Source organism: Panthera leo, chromosome B3 (genome assembly GCF_018350215.1).
Source record: "Panthera leo isolate Ple1 chromosome B3, P.leo_Ple1_pat1.1, whole genome shotgun sequence".
In the NCBI taxonomy this organism is placed as follows: domain Eukaryota; kingdom Metazoa; phylum Chordata; class Mammalia; order Carnivora; family Felidae; genus Panthera; species Panthera leo.
The window spans coordinates 60,996,631-61,018,757 of NC_056684.1; the positions used below are offsets into that span (position 1 = coordinate 60,996,631).

The 22,127-nt window shown below is 43.7% G+C and overlaps 1 protein-coding gene across 1 annotated transcript in view; it reads left to right on the plus strand.

Annotated features, from left to right (window-relative positions):
* EHD4 (EH domain containing 4) overlaps window positions 1-22,127 on the plus strand; it is an 87,832-nt gene that overhangs the window by 47,563 nt on the left and 18,142 nt on the right. Inside the window, exon 4 of the mRNA XM_042942305.1 lies at window positions 16,825-17,237. Coding sequence (XP_042798239.1) covers window positions 16,825-17,237 — 413 coding nt within the window. The remainder of the gene's footprint in view (window positions 1-16,824; window positions 17,238-22,127) is intronic.

A 22,127-nucleotide genomic window follows, 5' to 3' on the forward strand; every position in this document is an offset into this window, starting at 1 on the left:
TGGAAAGAATGCCAGGGGAAGGCAGCCCAGGAAGGGAGCTGGGAAAACCTGCTGAAGACAGTGACCTGGACGAGGTGTCCTTTTGTGGCCAAGGGCCCCGGCTCTTGTCACTTTTCCAATTCTTTTCTCCATAATCTTCTTTCTGGTATCTGGGGATATTTCTCACATGCTCCATGACATAGTTTCCTCTAGAAACCTCCACTTCGCCAGGATTATTTTAGCCTCTTTCACAAAACCACCTCCTGCTTGAATCCAAATCACAAAGTAAAGTGCAAATCAGACCATCATTCAGCATTTCACCTTTCTGTAGTCTTCTTCAGTATAGCGCCATGTTGCACAAGTGTGTGTACGTATTTGAGATGAAAAATTCAAGTTTCAGGAAGTTAGATGGTGAAGAGTGTCCCAGCCACACCCCCAGTTCCTCTTGCAGAGCAAACTCTGCCAGCAGTGTCTCGGGGTTCCTCCCAGAGCAGGAGAGTCCTGCACGCTGCTCTGCACCAAGAATTTTCCACTTAGCAGTAAATCTTGGAGTGCTCTGTGTCAGGACCTTAGAGCTGCTTCTTTTGTCCATCGTGTAGATGTGCCCAAATTAACAGCTGGTATCCTCTTGATGGATGGCATCCAGACCATTTCTGATCATTGGCAGTTTATTACAAACAGTGCTGTAGAATATAGTTTTGCACACAGTGCAAATATATAGTTTGCACAGTAGGGTGCAAATGGAACTATATGATACAAAACAAACAAAAAAAACCCAGACTCTTAAGTACAGAGAACAAACTGGTTGCCAGAGGGAAGGTGGGTGGGATATGGGTGAACTTGATAAAGGGAATTAAGAGGTACACACTTCCAGTTCTAAAAACTGGGCGCCTGGGTGGCTCAGTCCTTTGAGCATCTGACTTCGGCTCAGGTCACGATCTCATGGTTCTTGAGTCTAAGTCCCACATCGGGCTCTCTGCTGTCAGCGAAGAGCCCACTTCAGATCCTCTGTCCCTCTCTCTCTCCCCTCCTCTGCACATACACCCATGTTCTCTCTCTCTCAAAAATAAATAAACCTTTAAAAATAAAATAAGTCACAGAGGTTAAAAGTACTGTATGGAATTGTCAAATCACTATGTTGTATACCTGAAACTAACATAATGTCAATTATACTTCAATGTCATGTCAATTATACTTAAATTGAAAAAAAAAAATAGATGCACTTCTAGTAGTGAAATTGCTGAGTCAAAAGGAACTGTGGTCTTTTTACTGTGTTAGCTGGTGACAAAATGCCTCGTCTAGAAGATGTACCTCTTCACATTCCCACCAACGATACAAAAGTGCCTGTTTACACCACACACCCTCCCCAACTCAGGGCATTACTGATTCCCCTCCCCTTATCTTCCCTTTATCTTTGCCTTATCTAATAGGTAAATGGTATCTCATTATAATTCTAATTTTCATTCTTACTATCAGTGTGGTTGAGCACCTTTGCATATTTACAAATATTTTCAAGGTATTTCCTTTCTGGAGGCATTTGACCATTTTGAAATAGCGTTGGGTAACTACGTGTACTTTTATTTAATAAAATAATTGAGCCATTTTTTAAGTAAAGAACCCAGTGTGGATTAATATGGTCCCCACTGACTTGATCTGTCTTTCTATCTGTGACATAAACCCAGAAATAACTATCTCTGGGTAGTTTGGCTTTAGGAGCAGGTTAGCTGATAACTTAGTTTCTGGCACTGGCCTTCATGACTGGCTGTTGTCCAAATGCTCACAGAACACTCACGTAACACTGGAATTGTTTAAAAGGAGGAAAAGGGCAGGGCAGGGTATCGAGGGTCAGAAGTGGCTTGCAACTGTTTGTTGACCCCACCAGTTGTCATATTCTTGGTTTAACATTTCTCTTTAGAAAATGGTAGCTTGGAGAAATATTGTCTTTTTGCCCTTCTGAACCACGAAATGACAAGATGTATTGTCGAGGTAGAAGCTGTGTTTGTAAATATTTAGCCTCATCACACGTGAGTGGAGATTGTGTCTTACTGGCATTTTGCCTCCATTGGAAAATGAGGAATGGGCAGTCTCCATGGGTGTGACACTTGATTCCTGGATTCTCTTACTTGTATTATTAGAAGGTTGGATCTGATGATCTCTTAAGCATTCTTGAATGCCTCCAATTCTGTGACTTTTCCTCTGGTAATTTCTTCCAGCCCAGAGTTGTTTGCAGTTGGGTGCCAAATTAACAAGTGACAAGTTTTTAATTAATGATTATTTTGATAATTAATGGTAATTTTATCATTAGATGTAGTCACTGAGTATTCCTATAGCCACCTGAGTGGTTTTACATTCTTATGCCGGTAATGTAACTAGCTGATACCTAGTATAGTTAACTTAAGATCTGGAAAGAATTCTTACTGATCAACTAACCCATCTGATATATGTAGAAACTGAGGCCCAGCAAAGTGAAATGGCTGAACCAGGCTCCAGAACTTGTAGGATTTTTTTGGTCAATTTTCAGCAAATTCTCTCTGCAGCAAAGAGCCTAAAATGCCTCATAATGTTGCTGTCTTTTTCCAGGGCTCATTCCTCTTTAAATGGACCTGCTTCTTAACCTGACTTTTAGCCTGATAAGGAAAACAAGATATGAAACCCAATTTTCCCTTTGACTTGGTCACATGACCAGATGCCACAGTGTTCATCAGGCCCAATACTCAAATGGAACCTTTCTCCATTCCCCACCTGTCTGCCCTATGGTGTGATTCTTGATGTAAGGAGCTTCGGGGTCACATGGCCCCCATCTGTCCCATCGTTATCTTTACAACATCCCCAGAGGAAAAAGAGACAGGCTATGAGGTTAGCTTGTTTATTTTAGGAGGAAACAGATCCTGATAAGTTAGTTCACAGAGTTTTGGACTAAATTCCAAAGGAAGAAGGAGTTGGGGGAGGAAATAGAAAATAAACAACACCAAGCCCATCCAAGGACAGATTTGGTCCTTGGTTTTATTTAAACTGTGGAATGTTCAGTGGCCAAACCCCCTCAGGCCAGGCACAGGGAAACAGGGAGCTATGTAACCACACGGATCTTCTTGTAGCCAGTTATAGTCTCTCAGAGGTAGCCACTACCAGCTGAACACTTGGAGGTGAACACTCATTGAACTTCCACAGTGTGTGCAGATATGGAGGCCACGGAGTTTGTCTGTTTCTCTTCTCTGGCTATCTTGTTGGTTCTCCAGGACAGGGTTTAGTATCAGCCCCTCCCCACCCCCAGCGGGAGCCTGGACCCCCACTCACTGCCGAGCCCTTCCCCGCCCCTATTTACCCCCAAACCACTTGCACATCTGATCAGCTTTGTGGGGAGAGCTGGCTAGGGGTGAAAGGAAATGGAGAGGCCAGCAAGAGCAAAGTGTCTGTGACTCCTCTCCTTACCAGCTTGTTTCCATGGCTCAGGCAAGTACAGCTGATGGAGGACTGCCTCTTCCCCCGGAGGTTATGTGTAGTTGCAAAGGTACTACTTCACCCACAGGCCTTCTTGAGATGGTGATAGGCTGGAAAAGGCTAGAAATCCAGACCCTAGCTAGAAACGCCATTATAGAAGAAAAGGAAAACCTTCCTTAGTAATATTGTTATCCGAGTCACATATGGACGAACAATTTTTACAGTATGCTTATTCTTATTACAAAAATAATATATATTTATTGTAGAACACTTAGAAAACTACTTTTAAAAATATCACAAAGGGGCGCCTGGGTGGCTCAGTCGGTTGAGCGGCCGACTTCGGCTCAGGTCATGATCTCGCAGTCCGTGAGTTCGAGCCCCATGTCGGGCTCTGTGCTGACGGCTCAGAGCCTGGAGCCTGTTGCGGATTCTGTGTCTCCCTCTCTCTGACCCTCCCCTGTTCATGCTCTGTCTCTCCCTGTCTCAAAAATAAATAAAACATTAAAAAAAATAATAATAAATAAATAAATAAATAAATAATAAAAATATCACAAAGCGGGAGCCTCAGTGGTTCAGTCAGTGAAGCATCTGACTTCAGCTCAGATCACCATCCTGCAGTTCATGAGTTTGAGCCCCACGTTGGGCTCATGGATAAAAGCACAGGCTGTGGGATGCAAGTGCCTGGGTTTGAAGCATGGCTCTTAGGAAATAGCTGTGTGACTTTGGGTAAGTTATTTAACCTCTCTGATTCTCTGTATCCTCACCTGTAAAAGGGGGACAATAATAGCACCTGTTTCATGGGGTTATTGTGAGGATTATGGAGAGTGTGCTAAAAGAAAGCTCTCGGGACAGTGCAGGAATATTGAGAGAGTTCAGTCATATTGACTGCCGTCATTAATTTTTTGCTATCATTCTGTACCTACCCCCAATCACATTTTCAGAAACAGCCTTTTCCAGTTGCAGAGTAAACTCAGCCTGGAAATGATACAAGGACTCCTTGCACATGTTTAACTGAAGTGGCTGCTATTGTTAACAGTGACTATTTTTGAAAATATATATTTAATACCTGAGCAATCCCAGATATCTGATGTTTATTTTGAGATGATTTGTACTTCCTACAATTAGTAACAGCTCTTTTTTTAGAAACTCACAGAACTATTTAAGCAACTAAACCCTCTAATGTGCTAAAAATCAATTATACTTCTCATTCAAGTTAATTCACTTTGTTAATCAGATTTATTTTACTGTTTCAGATTTTATGTATGTATGTATGTATGTATGTATGTATGTATGTATGTATGTGTATATATGTATAATGTTAAAATGCAATCCACCCTCTTAAATTTTGAGTGTTCAGTACAGCATTGTTAACTCTGGGCACATCTTATACAGCAGATCTCTTGAACTTACTCCTCTTACTTAACTGAAACTTTGTGCCCCTTGATTAAGAACGTCCCATCCCCCTCCCCCGCACTGTGCCCCTGGCAACCACCATTCCACTCTATGATTATATGAGTTTGGTTATTTAAAAAAATTTTTTTTCAGTGTTTATTTATTTTTGAGAGAGAGAGAGAGACAGAGCATGAGCAGGGGAAGGGCAGAGTGAGAGGGAGACACAGAATCCAAAGCAGGCTCCAGGCTCTGAGCTGTCAGCCCAGAGACCAATGCAGGGCTCAAACTCACAAACTGTGGAATCATGACCTGAACCAAAGTTGGACACTTAACCGACTGAGCCACCCAGGTGCCCCAAGTTTGGTTATTTTAAATGTTTTTATTATTATTATTTATTTTTGAAAGAGAGAGAGAGAGAGCCATGGAAGAGCAGGGAGCGAGGGAGGGAAACACAGAATCTGAAGCAGGCTTTAGGCTCTGAGCTGTGAGCACAGAGCTCAATGCAGGGTTCGAACTCAGAAACTATGAGGTTGTGACCTGAGCCGAGGTTGGACACTTACCCAGTTGAGCCACCCAGGCGCCCCAAGTTTGGTTATTTTAGATTCCTGATGTAAACAAAATCATGCAGTATCTGTCCTTCTGTGAGTGACTTATCTCACTTAGTGTAATGTCTTCCAGCTCCATCCATGTTGCAGAATCTCCCTTTTTAAAGCCGCATAATATTCTGTTGTATGTATAAACCACATTTTTGTTATCTGTTCGTCTGCCGAAGGACATTAAGGTTGTTTCCATATCTTGGCTATTATGAATAGTACCACAATAAACATGGGAATGCTAATATCTCTTTGAGATCTTGATTTAAATTCTCTTAAATTTAATTCTTCTGAATCCCCAGAAGTGGGATTGCTAGATCATATGGTAGTTCTGTTTTTCATTTTTTGAGGAATAAACCAAATTTCTTGAATACCTACTGCATTCAATAGTAGGTACTGAGTACTGGGTATACAGTGGTGAATGGAATGAGAGAGTCTCTGCCCTCATAGAGTTTCTGTCTTATAATCACCGAATAAATATATCATTGGAAAGTATAAGGGTTATGAAAGAAAAATCATTGGTGCTATAAGAATACGTCGCAGGGAACCTGATTTAAATAGTACAAAGTATCCTGTGGTGGGCTTTTGGGTTCCAAGCATGATTAAGACTTGGCCCCTGCTCTCAGGATGCTTATAATTTAGTGTAGTGGATGGGCTGCAGCAGAACACATATCTTCTCAGGAAGAAATGGGGAGAGAGGATCCATTCTACTCAGGTGAGAGGTGTCCCAGAGGGAAGTGACCCAGAGGGATGGGTAGCTGGAGATGGAAAAGGGGCAGGGCATTTGGAGCTAAAGAAAGTCTGGGCAAAGGTGCAAAGGCAGGGGGATGCAGAATGCTTTTGGAGAACAGCAAAGAGCCCAGTGTGGTTTATGGGGAGAGGAGGGTGAGGTTTAGCAAGAGCCCCTGAGAAAAGGCCGGAGGGATAATGTGGTGACTAGTCATGGAGAATTTGTAAACATTTGCTCTAGAAGGAATCAGGGCACCCAAAGTTTTGGGGATTGTCTCTGAGTTCTGAGAAGGGGTGGGAATCATGTGAGGACGAGATTGGAAAGGAAGGACCCCGGGGACAAGAACTACAGTTAAGAGGCACCACTGGCACATTCACAATGGCTGTGTGAACAGTCTGTGCTGGACAATCGACTAAGTGCTGGAGGGACACAAAGATGGATATGACACCTAAGGGACTTCTGGGAGAGAGGCTAGTGTTGCACAAACAAATCAGCCCAGTAACAGCTGCAGTTGGGATATGAGGGACCTGACATTTGACAGGAGCTGCTAGTTCTACAAGGGGCAGGCCAGTGCCCCGCCAAAGAGGAGAGGTCTGAGCAGAGTCTTGGGCCATGTCCAACTGGGCAAGTGGCCTTGCCCACCCCAAGAATGGGGCCAGGGGCATGGGCAGGAGGAACCTGGCCTCAGTTCTGGCTGTCCTGCATTATCTTGCGTCCTTTTATTGACACACATCTTGTTTAAAACTCATGTAATTAGCAACTTGGCTCTGGGAAGGAATTTAAGCATTTTTTTTTTTTTCCTGTTCTATTAAAAACAGACTGCCAAATTTGTTTTCTCAAGGCCCCCGCCCTATATTTACCTGAGCCAGGGGGCAACTGTTCTAATCTCAGGTGTCATTTCCTGGTGGGTGCCTTCAGATGGAGACCATGGTTTCCATGGGGGTTGTGATGGAAGCCCCTGATTGGATAAAAATGGCCCGTTCCTTCCTGCCCCCTCCTTTTGTTCCCAGAATGTGGAGCCAGGATGCCAAGCTGGGATCTTCCACAGGACAAATCCTCTTTCTCAGCTATATAGCTTGTGGGTCCCTTTGCAAATAGAAACTACATTTTTAACCAGTTGGATTGATGACATCTCTTGTTTTGTTCTAGACGAATAAAAGTTCCATTAGAAGGTCTTATAGAATTGATGGGGCGCCTGGGTGGCTTGGTTGGTTAAGCGTCCAACTCTTGATTTCAACTCAGGTCATGATCTCACAGTTCATGAGTTTGAGTTGTGCTCAAACGTTGGGTTCTGTGCTGACAGCACGGAGCCTGCTGCAGATTCTCTGTCTCCTGCTTTCTCTGCCCCTCCCCCACTTGCTCTCAAAAATAAATAAACATTTAAAAAAAAGTCTTATAGAATTGCAATGTCTATAATTGAATGAATAAATGTTAAAAATACATTGAGCACCATGGGACAAGTCTGTTATGATATTGATTCCTATGCCCTCCATACATACTCATTAATACACACATACATGCACTACCCCCACATGCACACACACACACACACACACACACACACACACACACACACACACATGCATGCACACACCTTTGAATGTATCCCAGGGTCTGCTGCATTCTACCTAGCTGGAACGGATTCTCATAAACTCAGAGCTTCTCATCCCTGACCCGTCACCGTGAGAAACTTTATCACCTTGGCCAGAAGGTCGGACACTTGTGAAATTACACAATTCTCAAAGTTCCAGTGGATGAGCCAAATTTTACAATAACCTCTTTGGTGAAGACTGATTTCAACCAAAGCATAGGGCTCCTGCTTTAGTTAAATTCAACTCTATGCCCAGCAAGATGCGCTGTGCAGTCCCCTTGATGAACAGATTTCAACTTCCTTGTCCATTCAGCAGTTTGTGGAGATGTGTATCTTTAAATAAGTTTAGCAGCCTTGAATTTGTTCTCTCTTCCTTCCCTTCCTTTCTTATGTATTTATTTATGTCAGTTTGATTGAAGTATAACATAATAATGCACTCATTTTGATTGTACAGTTTGGTGAGTTTTGACCAATGCACACCCGTGTAACCACTGCCATCATCAAGGAATAGAAACTTCCCATCTCCCTGAGAAGTTCTTCTTTGTCCGTGCCGCTTTGCAGTCAGTCCCAGCCGCCCTCAGCCAGAGGCAACCACTGATGTGCTCCCAGTCACTGCAGCTTGGCTCTGCCTGTTCTAGAATTTCCTGTCAGTGTGTATTCTTTAGCGTCTGGCTTCTCTCACTCAGCATGGTGTTTCTGAGATTCACCCGAGTGGCTGTGTGTCAGTAGCTCATTCCTTTTATTGCTGGGCGGTATTCCACTGTACAGTTTATCCGTTCACCTGCTGAGGGACATTTGGATTGTTTCCAGTTTGGGGCTATTATGGATAAAGCCAGCAGCCTTTGTTCTACAGACATATGTCCCTCAGCAACCATTCCAGGCACATCCTGGGCACTTGATCATTATTAGTTCATCCACTTTTGACTTTCCATTTAAAATGTATTGTTGAATTTCAAAATGTTTATTGCACTTCTAAGTTCCAGAGAGAGAGGTGTCCCAAAAGGTTGTTTAAAGCCAGTTTTGGGATTTTGCAACAGTTTTCCACAGAAATCAGTCCTTCAGGAAGCATTTGCTGAGGGCTGGTCTTGGTGAGCACTTTCTTGGTACTGTAGAGAGCAGGGTAAAAGGGCCCCTACCCTTGAGTGATCACAGCCCAGCGGGGGAAACACCTGTGACCTCAGATGGTACAGTTCTCTGGAGAGCTACAAGACCCTCTCAGGAGCCCAGGAGCTGGGGCTGGCTTTTCAGAGGCAAAGGTTGGTCTGAGTCAGAGCTGTGGTATTTCCACTCAGAAGTGGGTGCCAGGTGGAATGGGCTATCTGTAAAAAATAACAGTGCGTGTCTGGACCAAAAACAGTCAACTCCAAAAGTAAAGACCCTATGTAGGCCAAACAAAATAGAGCCGAGGGCTTTGTTCAGTAGTCTCAAGGCCACTGGTTTTCAACTTTGTTTTAAGTGGTAGTTCTTTCCCAGACCCCCTTAGCATAGTGTGGCTGAAGTCTAGTGATGATAGCGACCTGACCACCCTCTGTAACAGAATCTTCGCGAAAATTCATTACTCTCCCCCCACTGGGTCCAGTGTATGCTCTGGTTATCCCGGCCAGTCTGGCTACACACAGGACTTTTGTAAGCCAGGGAGTGTCTGTGATTAGAATCATAGCTTTATTTTAGGAGCAACTCAGGGCCTTAAAGACCAACTGGTAGAACTCCATCTGTTTCACAAACAAGAAAAGAAAGGCCTCTGGATCTTTGAGGGTCCAGCAGCTCTACAAAATGTGGGCAGTTCTGTGCTCAGTTGTGTCTTTCATTAGCTGTCTTCTGAACACTGATTCTTTCACTTGGCTCAAGCATCATTGCCCTGTCACCTTTCCCCTAATTAATTGCGTTTTCTCCATGGCTGAAGACTATGCTTTGTCCCAACCAGGCATCCTTCAACATTTATTATGCTCCCACCATGCACCTGTTACAAAGGTCTTTTAAATAACCAGTAGAGGGGCGCCTGGGTGGCTCAGTTGGTTAAGCGTCCGACTTCAGCTCAGGTCATGATCTCACGGTTCATGAGTTCGAGCCCCGCATCAGGCTCTGTGCTGACAGCTCAGAACCTGGAGCCTGTTTCGGATTCTGTGTCTCCCTCTCTCTCTCTCTGACCCTCCCCCATTCATGCTCTGTCTCTCTCTGTCTCAAAAGTAAATAAACGTTAAAAAAAAAATTAAAAAAAAAAAAACAGTAGATAACTTGAAAGCTTTTGGAGAGCTTTCTAGATGTCAGAATGATTCTAAATGTCTCTAGTATGTTAACTTCAAAGCCCCATGAGGTATGTGGATGCCATTATTAGCCCCATTTTTACAGATGAGGAAATGAAACACAGAGAGGTTAAGTAACTTGCCCAAGCTCACAAAACTAGGAAGTGATGGAGCCAGGATTAGACTCCAGGCAGCTGAGTCCAAAGCCTGTACTTTTTTCTTTTTTTCCAGCTTCGTTGAGGCATAATTGACAAACAAAAACTGTATTTATTTAAGATGTACAATATGATGGTTTAATGTACATATATAGTGAAACGATTACTACAACTAAGCTAATTAACACATCCATCACCTAGTTACCACCTTGTTTCTAATTGTGTTTAATCTGCATTAACTTTACATAGTATAGAAATATGTATTTGCAAAAACAGTAATCTTGATGAATGTAGTCATAGTGCCTACCCTAGACTTATGTGAAGATTAAGTAAATGAATATATGTATACTGATGAGAACAGTGCCTTAGTAAGCATATTATTAGCACTACCCATTATTATTATTATTGTCTATAACTTTCCAACTATGATCACTCTTATACTTACGGTTAAAGCAGAAATATGCATGGCCCTCTTTACAAATTGATCATAGAGTTTCCTATCATTAATGATGTATTGACTTGTCTATCTTAAATAACTTGTAATGTACTCTCACAAGTTCAGTAAACAAAACCACTAGGTTATTTTTTTAAGTTTCTGAGTAATGATTTGGTAATACAAAATCATGCGTATAAGCACATAATATTCTCTTAGAAATTATAGAATGAGGAAATCCCTATATATACTATATATACTATCATCAGTAAATTTCACTGCAGTTGTTTGTTTCTTTCCGTATTCTTTGCTGGTGCCTAGATCTTTCCCCCACTGGAAGATAAGAACAGGTTAGGAAGGGGAGCCTCAAAAATCTTTTATCCTAAGTGAACGACAGTAAAGGAAAAAAATCTGACCACTGCCTTCCATTTGTTTCCTATGAACTGCTTTTGACTCAGGATTTATTGTTGTTGTTACTGTTTTTAATTGGAAGCGCTTTGTCAGGAGATTTCTTAGGACACCTGAAACTAATATAAGATGATGTTATATGTCAATTATATCTCAATTTTTTTAAGTTTTGAAAAAGAGTAAGCCCATACTGTTAACCATGTCTTGTGTGACCATGAGGAAGACATGGCCCCTGCGGCTAAAGAATTTATGATGCTATAAGAGAGACCCATACATCCATCTGATTATAAAGTGTAAGCAAGAGGTTCAGGGAGCTCAAATGAGGAAGCAATTGAGTTCACCTAAAGCAGGGGTTGGGGTTGGGGGGAGGGCACAGAAACAATAATAAAAGTTTATATTTACTGAGAGTTTACAAAAGTCCCAACATTATACTGAGCATATTAAGAGCATTTTCTCATATAATTACTCAACAGCTCGATTTTACAGATGAGAGAATTGGAGCTTAAGGAAGTTAAGTAACATGGAACTGAATCAAGGTTTGGCCAGGTGTATTTGAAGGATGATAAGGATTTAGGCTACATTTCTAGATCCTAAGCCAGAGGGGAAGGGCTCACCAGGACTAAGGTCCAGTGTGAGCAAAGACAGGATAACTTTCATAAATCTAAAAATCCATCTCAGAAGCGCCTGGGTGGCTCAGTAGGTTGAGCGTCTGACTTCAGCTCAGGTCGTGATCTCACAGCTTGTGAGTTTGAGCCCCACGTCGGGCTCTGTGCTGACGGCTCAGAGCCTGGAGCCTCTTCAGATTCTGTGCCTTTCTCTCTGCTCCTCCCCCGCTCACACTCTCTCTCAAAAATAAATAAAAACATTAAAAAAATTTTTTTTAATTTAAAAATCCATCTTCAAATAAGCAGATTTAAATTCCATGTTTCCTCAATTCTGTGATGCACCATCTAACCATCTATTGGTACCTTTTTAGAATAAAAAGAAACTACTTTAAATGCGTTTTGCTGACCAACAATGATGTAGACATAGCTGTACCATCCCATGCCTTGGTACTCAGTCCTGAAACCACCAAACATGGCAATTATCTGGAGGGTTTGCACAATGTACATCACCAAGTCCAGCCTCAGGGATTCCGATTCTGTGCTTTTAGGGAGGGGTCTACAAGTCTAAACTTTGGCAAGCGCCTTATATGAATCTAATACAAGAGCACATCTTGAGAATCAATGATCTATAGATCCTTCTGAGTCACCTTTCCTTCAGCGGGCAGATTAAATGACATCATTAATTTTAAGTCATTTCTTTAAAATCAGCTGGAATGGGGCTCTTGCGTGGCTCAGTCAGTTAAGCATCTGACTTAGGCTCAGGTCATGATCTCACTGTGGATTCGATCCCTGCGTCGGGCTCAGTGCGGACAGCTCAGAGCCTGGAGTCTGTTTCGGATTTTGTGTCTCCCTCTCTCTCTGCCCCTCCCCCACTCACACTCTGTCTCTCTGTCTCTCAAAAATAAATAAGTGTAAAAATAAATAATAGAAAACTTTTAAAAAGTAAAGTAAAATCAGCTGGAACTTTTTGGTAGATAGGTACTTGGTGCCTATCTTAAATTACAAAGAATAATTGAGCAAGTCCTATTCAGCCTTAAAAAGGAGAGAAATTCTGACAAATTCTACAACATGGATGGACCTTGAGGACATTGTGCTAAATGCAATAAGCCAGTCACAAAAAGACAAATGTCGTACGATTCCAGGTATATGAGGTACCTAGAGTAGTCAAATTCATAAAGACAAGATAGAATGGTGGCTGCCAGGGCTGGGGGGAGGGAGGAAAGGGAAGTTAATGTTTAATGGGTACTTAGTTTCATTTGGGGAAGATGAAGACTTCTGGAGACGGGGATTGCACAGCAATGTGAATGTGCTTAATGCCAATAAATTGTACACTTAAAAATGGTTAAAATGGTAAAATAATAATAACAACAAGTGTGTATGGAAGAAAAATGAGCTGACCAACCTCTCCCAGCTGTGGTAATTCTTTGCTTAGTGACACTTAGTGTCTGAGACACTTAGTGATTTCTTCACCTTTGATTATACTCCCTAATATGTAACAAATAATCCTTTTACACCTGCATGATGACTAATAGAATACACTTCTATCTACCTGTACCTTAAGTTTTCCTCATTACTTTAATTTTTTTAATGTTTATTTATTTTTGAGAGAGAGAGTGCAAGCAAGCTAGGGGCAGAGGGACAGGGAGACACAGAATCCGAAGCAGGCTCCAAGCTCTGAGCTGTCAGCACAGAGCCCAACGCGGGGCTTGAACCCACGAACCATGAGATCATGACCTGAGCTGAAGTCGGACACTTAACCGACTGAGCCACCCAGGCACCTCTCTCCTTGTTACTTTAAAACAAGAAAATGTGGCCATGCAGCCATTCCTCCAAAGATGAGTAATGGCTTCACTTATAGTAAACTTACATCTGGCAGCTCTATTCCCACTTTTTATTTCAATGAAGTATTAGAATGATGTCTTTGACTTATTTATTTTGTGTGTGTGATTTTTGCCTTCTTTTTTTTCAAAATGAAGATTATCTTTATATTTTTTAAATATAATTTATTGCCAAATTGACTAATATACAGTATGTAAAGTGTGCTCTTGGTTTTGGGGGTAGGTTCCCATGGTTCATTGCTTACATACGACACCCAGTGCTCATCCCAACAAGTGCCCTCCTCATTGCTCATCACCCACTTTCCCCTCTACCCCACTCCCCACATCAGCCCTCAGTTTGTTCTCAGTTTGTGTTTAAGAGTCTCTTATGGTTTGCCTCCCTCCCTCTCTGTAACTCCCCCCCACCCCTCCACCATGGTCTTCTGTTCAGTTTCTCAAGATCCACATATATATGAGTGAAAACATATAATATCTGTCCTTCTCTGACTGACTTATTTCATGGAGTGATGTCTTTTAAAAAGACATTTAAAATAACTATAGGAGCCCAAATTTAAGTGGAAGTTTAAATCCGTGGTAATGTCAAGGCCAGCCACTCAATCCGGGTGGTCCTTGGAGGAAGAGATGCGTGTCTCCATGGCTGAATTTGCACATGTGCCACTGGTGACAGTGAGGGGAGCGGCAAGTCTCTCTTGGCACTGATTGTAAGAGTATTTCTGAACAGAAATACTCACATGTGGAGAAAATTATGCACCAGCCATGGTTTTTGGTAGCAAATCAAAGAAGCTAATTCTGGCTACCTGAGGCAGAAAAGGAAATTTGCAGAAAATCAGGTTGTTCACCGAGTTAATGGGTACGTTGGAGAGCTAGTCTCAAAAACTAGCTTAGGAATCCACCACCACTGGACTGTCAACTCAGCTCCTCTGCCATGAATAAATTCTCATTTTCCCTGTGGCTTTGCATCCTTCTGTCAAGATTTAACACCCCCCTCTGGTGCAAGGAGATGACTGTCTGGTTCTAGATCACCTGCCTGTACCGCAGACTGCCAAAGAGTAGGGTAAGGGACTGCCTGCCACACCTTCAGCTTCTGTGATGCGCAGGGGACCCCACCCCTCCCAATAGGAAGGGTGTTCAGCAAAACTCAACTTGCGTCCACTCCAGTGTCCACATGCAGCTCCTTCTAGTGGTCACTTCCAAAACATCTTACCTGACTACCAGGGCATAGCATCATCATTCACCTGCTGAGGTTCTCCTACCTGGGGTTTGGGGCTCTCTGGCACCCAAGTCTGCCTCAAATGACAGAACCACTTTGGGAGGCCTTATGTTCTGGCCCTGCAGGGACAGAGCTCAGAGTGAAATCTTGACTCTGAATCCTTACATACTACAGTGTGACCCCGTTCAGTAGGTCTTTGATTTTCCTCTGTTCTAACCTGACTACTGATAGTGATCAAAATAAACTCTGGCCCACATTCTGACAATTACCTTTGCCTTCCTTGTCCCCAGGGAATCAGGGAGTGCCACCATGAAAGACAGAATAGAGAAGTGAAAGGCACAAACGGGAAATATACAAACATATAATGATGATAAACACCATATATAGGGTGGTGCTTTCCTCTGGGGGATGTGCTTGGGGAGGGGTCTATGGGGGGCTTCAGCATTTCTGAAGGTTTTGTTTTCCTTATTAAAATTGTGTCTGAATCCTTTCTTTCTTCAGCTACTCCCCTTACACCTGTTCTTCAAATTTATGGAAACTTTAGTCAATCGGCCCCCTTTATTTTTGAAAATAGATCATTCCCTAGACACATTCTTATCTACCTCAGATCCCTCAGAGTCAGTCAGTATCCCAAATTTGGTATTAATATTTTTGTATGTTTGTATAGTATGTATCCATTGGCTCTTGAGTATTGCTTTGTTTTTTTAACATTTTATGTGAATGTTATCCTACTGTACACATTCTTTTGAAACCTGATTTTTTACTCACCAGTCTTTTGGAGATTGGCCTGTGTTGACAAGTGAAAATCCAATTCATCCTCACTGCTGTATGAGTATTTTGTAATATAAATAAAGTAGACTTAAATTCTTTAAAGTATCTGAAGCAAACAATGCCAAGTGTCAAAATTTATTAAAGTTATGGGTTGGGTATATCAGCATTCATCATATTGTTTTCGAGACTTTTATGTGTGTTTGGGAGTTCTCAAAATCTATTAAATAAGGGGTGATAGCACCAAATAGGCGTCAGGAAAGTTGCCATCTGGGCTTTAACTGGGCTGCACTGAGACTGAGTCCACAGCTAATGAGACTGAGATTAAAAATAAACCTGGTCGGGACGCCTGGGTGGCTCAGTCAGTTCAGTGTCTGACTTCGGCTCAGGTCATGATCTCCCGGTTCGTGGGTTCAAGTCCCGTGTCAGGCTCTGTGCTGACAGCTCCGAGCCTGGAGACCGCTTCGGAGTTTGTGTCTCCCTCTCTCTCTGACCCTCTTTTGCTCATGCTCTGTCTCTCTCTGTCTCTCAAAAATAAATGTTAAATTAAAAAAAAACTTTTTTAAATAAACCTGGTGGCACTAGTCTCCTCTTATTTGCTTTTCATGGGCCTCTGCCTCCCCAGGGAGATGCCCAAAACAGGCCTTGACCATGGCCTGTGAGGAGTGTTTATGTAGCTGCACGATTTGGAGTATACTGTCACATGGCCAAACCGAACTAAACAGAATCTGTTGTGGGCCTAGCCATTTTAAAAAGGAAATTGGCAAAAGACATTTCACACAATGGCTGTGAGACATGATTTTTTTTTTTTTAATATTTACAACTTACTTAAGGTATAAATAGTCCAAATGATAAATGCTGGTCAAAGTTTTGGGCAGGCCAACCTTTGGCCTCCTTAACACTCTTAAAAACTTAGGATAGGAGAAGATAATTCTTCTTTTGTTGTGCTTACTAGACCCCCCATGAGACCTCAAGTGGCCCCCGGGTTTTCTTCCTTCACCATTTCTGCTTCTTTCAGAAAAGTGAGACTTTGGTAGAAGGGAGAACTTTTGACCCAGGGCCTGTGGTTTTACAGAGCCATTGATCAAATTTGCCATTCATCCCCAGGACTGTACCAGGTGAAATGAGAGACTCGTGGGGACCAAATGAAATGACAGATAAGGAAGTAAGCGATGCCCAATCAAAGTGCCCATGAGCACCTTTTCACTTCCTGTTTCTTCCCAGGGAAGGGTTCCTAGGGTCCTCAGCATTATCTCCTGAATGCATCCAGCCCCAGGGGACTCATTTGAAGTGATTTTCAGTCCATGGAGCCTCCACTGCCTCCTTGGAAAGAAGTGCTCTGTCCTTGGCAGCTGCCAGAGAACCAGTGAGTCCCCAGCTCTGCTAGTAAATGTGTCTTCTGAGCAGTCGGCCACACTGACGTGCCCTTCTCTCCTCCTAGGCTATGACTTCTGCCAGGTCCTACAGTGGTTTGCAGAGCGAGTCGACAGGATCATCCTGCTGTTCGATGCTCATAAACTGGACATCTCAGACGAGTTCTCAGAGGCCATCAAGGCCTTCCGCGGCCAAGATGACAAGATCCGCGTGGTACTGAACAAGGCCGACCAAGTGGACACGCAGCAGCTGATGCGCGTCTACGGGGCCCTCATGTGGTCCCTGGGCAAGGTCATCAACACACCCGAGGTCCTTCGAGTCTACATCGGCTCTTTCTGGGCACAGCCCCTACAGAACACTGATAACCGCCGGCTCTTCGAGGCCGAGGCCCAGGACCTCTTCAGAGACATCCAGAGCCTTCCGCAGAAGGCGGCCGTGCGCAAACTCAACGACCTCATCAAGCGAGCGAGGCTGGCCAAGGTGAGCCAAGGAGACACGGTGGGCAGCAGGGGATGCTTCCCATTCTCTCCTCTCTAAGGGAAGGTGGGGGTGGGAGAGGTTCCATTCTAGGGGACCTCGGGAATGGAGCACAGAAGAGGTTAAGAAGGGAGCCTCAAGATCAGTACATCTGTTTAGGTTCTGGCTCCTACTCTGTGGTCTTAGGCAAATGAGTCAACCTTTCCAAACCTGTTTTCTCATCTGTAAAATGGAGCCAGTAAGAGCACATCATAGGGTGCTTGTGAGGATTCAGGGTGACCTGGCTTGCAGAGCACACAGGAGGGATCATGCACTTACCACCTGGAAGCTGCTATTTTCTTAGCCCAGTGGGAATGTAGCCAGCTGAACCAGAGGGGTGGCATTGGTGGGACCAGTATGGTGCTGAGATGCCAGCATTAGTCACCCTGGGTCTAAGGCGGAGAACCCGATGTTACTGCCTGGAGCCAGGCAGGAAGCTAGATTCAGCCTGGCCCACGGAGTGTGCTGCTTTGGGGGTGGCACCCCATCCCCATTCTGGCTGGGAGCCTATAAGCATGCCCGCCAGGCCTCTGGGCTCTTCCGCCTCGTAGCTGAACCTTTCAGCAGCCCCAGGGGTGGGTACCCAACAGGGTAAGTGGTCATCTGGTAACCACCCTCAAGGACTGTCATTGATTCTGTCACGTCTCTGAAGAGAGAACAGCACATGACTCCTCTAAGAAAAAGTATGGAAGAAAAGATGGTTCTTTAAAAGTTGTGTGCACATTTCATAAAATCATATTCCTTTGGGACGCCTCAGTGGCTGAGTTGGTTAAGTGTATGACACTTAATCTCAGCTCATGTCTTGATCTCATGGCTGTGAGTTCTAGCCCCATGTTGGGGCTTTAAAAAAAAAATCCTGTTCCTCTACTGCTGTAAGTGCCCCCAGAGTTTGTCTAGTCTCAATGATCATCAGAAGCACTCTGGAGCTTAAGCTCCAGGCCCTGCCCAGGAGCTTCTGATTCAAGTGTGTCTGTGCATGTCTGTGTGTGTATATGTGAGTGTGTGCATGCGTGTGTGTGTGTGTGTGTGTGTGTGTGTGTGTGTGTAAAGCTCCTCAGGTGATTCTGATAATCAGCCACATTTCGAAGCCAGAGTTTTATCCACTCCTGCAATTTAGAAGGATGAGGTAGAATAAACGATTTCTCCAGAGTCACCTAATCCATGAGTAACAACACTAGAACCAAAAGACAGCCCTCCTGCTCTCAACCTCACCCTGTGCCTTTGTCGTGTCCGCTAAAACCAGTCCACAGGCCTGACTCTCCAAATCCACTCATACTCTGGTCAGGGTACTTCCAGCTTACTTCCCCTTTGTCTTCTGGTGGCGAAGACACCATGTCCCCTCCCTTATCCTCTTGCTGCACAGAGAGTGACTTCTGGTCTGGCCATGGGGTCCAGCAGGCCAGCCTTCTAGAATCCACTACCCCTTGCCTCATTCAGTCAGTATTGCTCAGCACCCCTGGGCCGGGACTGGGGAGCCTGGCTGGTAGAAGAGGAGGCCCCAAACCCCCCATTACAGAGTGGTGAGCTGTGTGCTGATTGAGGTGTGGACACCGTGCTCTGAGGAGGGGGTTTGGCCAGGAAAGGCAAGAGGCCTTCGCTGTGGGTGACAGGCGGGCAGGCGATTGGCCTTCTTACGCCTCCTCATCATCGCCCAGCAGCCTCTATCTTCATGCCAGGATGCTCACCCAGCAGCATCTCTCTATAGCCAAAGAGATGCCGCCCCGGTTGCTGCAGCTCCACATACATGTAGGACCTCCATCTGCTCTTTTTCTCTCTGCTTGCCATCACTCCCGGTGCATGCTCACTTGGACTCCTGGATCACCCAGCTGATCCCCAGTCACCGTGCACCTGCGAGCCACCATTCTTTATCCTTTCTTCCAGGCTGCTCCCTTTCTGGAGCTACGGCCACTTTGTTCCAGTTCTGCAAGGCAGTGGTGCTAACCAGTTTGTAAATCCACTTATTTGCAGCTTTGCTGGTTTCTCTTGTGTGCTAGTCCTGGGCCTAATGCTTAGTGGCACGAAGTCTGTTTTTTCCCCATTTGGTAACCCCTTAGCATGTGATATTTCTCTTCTTCAGCTGATACAGCTGAACTTACCCTTCAGGATACACAATACCCAACATTATTTTATAACCAAAGCAGAGATATCATGTGATAGCTTTGGAGATTTGAAGATTTTTTTTTTAACTATTTATAAATGCCCGTGGACATTTCTATTTTACCAGTCACTGCTGAAGGCCTAGTGACTCAAGACGCAGCTGTATTCGGTCACATAAATAAATAAAGAGCAAAGAGCTCACTGGGCGTGCCAAGTGCTTTGGGACTTCTCTGCCCTCCTTGAGCATCAGGCCCTCTGAATGGATCAGCGTGGCCATAGAATGCTGCTCTGTACTGACACTGGGAATAATGAGAGCCTTGTGTAGATGCAGGGGGTGGGGGGCAGGGGCGGTCAACTTGCTGAGCTTACTTCTAGGAAAAAAGCTTGTCTTTTTTTTCTTCCTAAGAATAGTATCTGGCTTGTTCCTTTTCATAAAGGAAAATGTGTGAAGTATGGATGTTTCCAGGCTGAGCCTCTCAGTGCCAGTGTGCTGGGCGGTACCATCCTGCGAAGGGGGACAGGAAACAGTCTCAGGCAGATAAGAAGCAGAACTCAACACAGTGGCCTTAGCCACTAACCAACGTCATCTGCTTTACACCATCTGCGATTTTATGGCCATTTGTAAACTTGTTGCCTAAGTGGACAAGGAGTCAGTCGCCTGAGTTTTTCTCTTCTCAGTGTTTGTATTTCAGGAAAACGCTCTTTGATTTTGGTATATTGATCTTTATTTCTCTTGATCCGGTTTTGTAAGCCAACCTTACTGAGGGTCTGCAGTATTCCAGAAGCTCTACAATTTGTATTGCATGTGTTATTTCATCTGATCCCGCCAATAACTGCACAAAGCTGGGCATCATCTTTGTTTCTCATGCAAGGGAACTGTAGCTCAGAAAGGTGAAGTAACTTGCCCAAGGCCTTACAGCCCATAAGTTGTAAAATATAAATTCAAGCCGTAGTTAGTTTGACTCCTTGGTCTGGAAACCATTTACCTGAAATGCGGAGTGGACAACATCTATAGATTCTCATCGTGTCCTTGCTTTCTGCATTAGTCTGCCATTCTGTGTATTCTATAAAATTGTTTATCCACAGGAACCCTGCAAAGTTTAGAGGTTCATCAAGCTGACAATTTGAAAACATGCGAAGGATAAGTTTTCAGATGTCACCTAGGAGATGTCAGATCTGGGTTGGGGTGTGCCCTGTATCTATTTATAGAACACCTTAATTCAACAGAAGTCACATCCCATCCAGAAGTAAAAGAAGTGTTATCACTAATGTCCTGCTGGGTTCCACAGTGATCAAACTCAAGGTGTCCTAAAAAGGACACTTTAATAATTGAAAAATGTCACTCTTACCAAAGATCTCTTGAAATGTAATGGTTTCCCTGCTTCTTCTTAATATATATATTTTTTTCACAACTCTCTATTTCAAGGAATGAGAAAACCTTAGAGTGGGTTTTTTGGTTAACCTCAAAGATCACATCTTCATGATATCAGTAGGCATCCTTTTTTGAAGACTGTTTACAATCTAAAATGCTAATCAATGCTCATTTCATGATTCTTTGGGCTATTTTGGGAAAGCCCAAAAAAGTATTTAAAAAATATAATTCAATTTTATTCAGCTATAATTAAAATAGCCAAAATAGGGAAATTAGGCTCTTGAAAATAAATTCCAGATAATAATGCTTATGGAATAAACGAACAAAAATAAAAAGTGAGGACTCCACCCTTTATAAACATTGCCCAAGAGTAGGAAAAGTTCCCACCCCTTTACAGATCTTCACCCAACAACAACAAAAAAAAAAACATTTAAGGAAGCAACAGCTAAAAGTGAGAAAGAAAAGGAGAGGTCAGTGATTTTCAGGGTTCACCCTAGCTCTGTGGCACTTAGTTTTGTCTTCAAAGCATGTTCTCCAGTCACGTGTAAAACCCAGGGCCCAGCTTTCCAATCTCTCTGCACTGCCAATTCCTTCTGTAGAGAAGTTAGATGTTCTGAAATTCACCAAATGGACCCAGGCTAAGGTGTGAAAATCCTTCTACGGTGGCCGATGGCGACCCACTAATGCTTAGCCTACCAAGGGACTTTTAAAAATAGCTCCGTCAGCTGTGGGTATGTGTGTCAGTATTTGTGTCCATGTAGGGAAGCCTGTCTCTTTGAAGGTTGACCTCAAATGAATGAGTGGGTGGGCCCCCTTGAGTCCCCTTTAAGCTGTTCAGAATCAGGTGCTATGGGTGCCAGCTTTGACTGCAACAGACTAACAAACCCCCTGCTCCATGGGAACCAAGAGCTGCCTTTTTCTGCCTCTTACAGTCTCACAGTCTCACTACCCCATGGGTCCACCTTTTGGGTCTCTAGTGCATTAACTGATTTTTTCTATATCCCCATAAACCCAATTTTAAAATATGCTGATCCCCTGATGTTAAATGCTCTATGCAAGTTTTAAGCTGGGCCTACAAAGATGCAGGTCTCTAACAGGTTGTGTTAGCGAACAGATGAGGTCACATAGTATGACCTACACATAGTGTGGAACCATGTTCTCCCAGCCTGAATCCTCCCCTCCAAACTGCTCCCCAAATTCCATGAGGATTTCCACTCCTACTGACCATAAACACTGGAAGCTTCCAGCCTGAGGTTGCCCTCCACAACCAGGATGGATATATCCAATATCACTCTGAGTACATGCTTCTCCACCTTGGATATATATGAACACTTGTCACTGGACACAGTTAATGCAATTGTAGCAGAGCATGTATGTGAACTAGA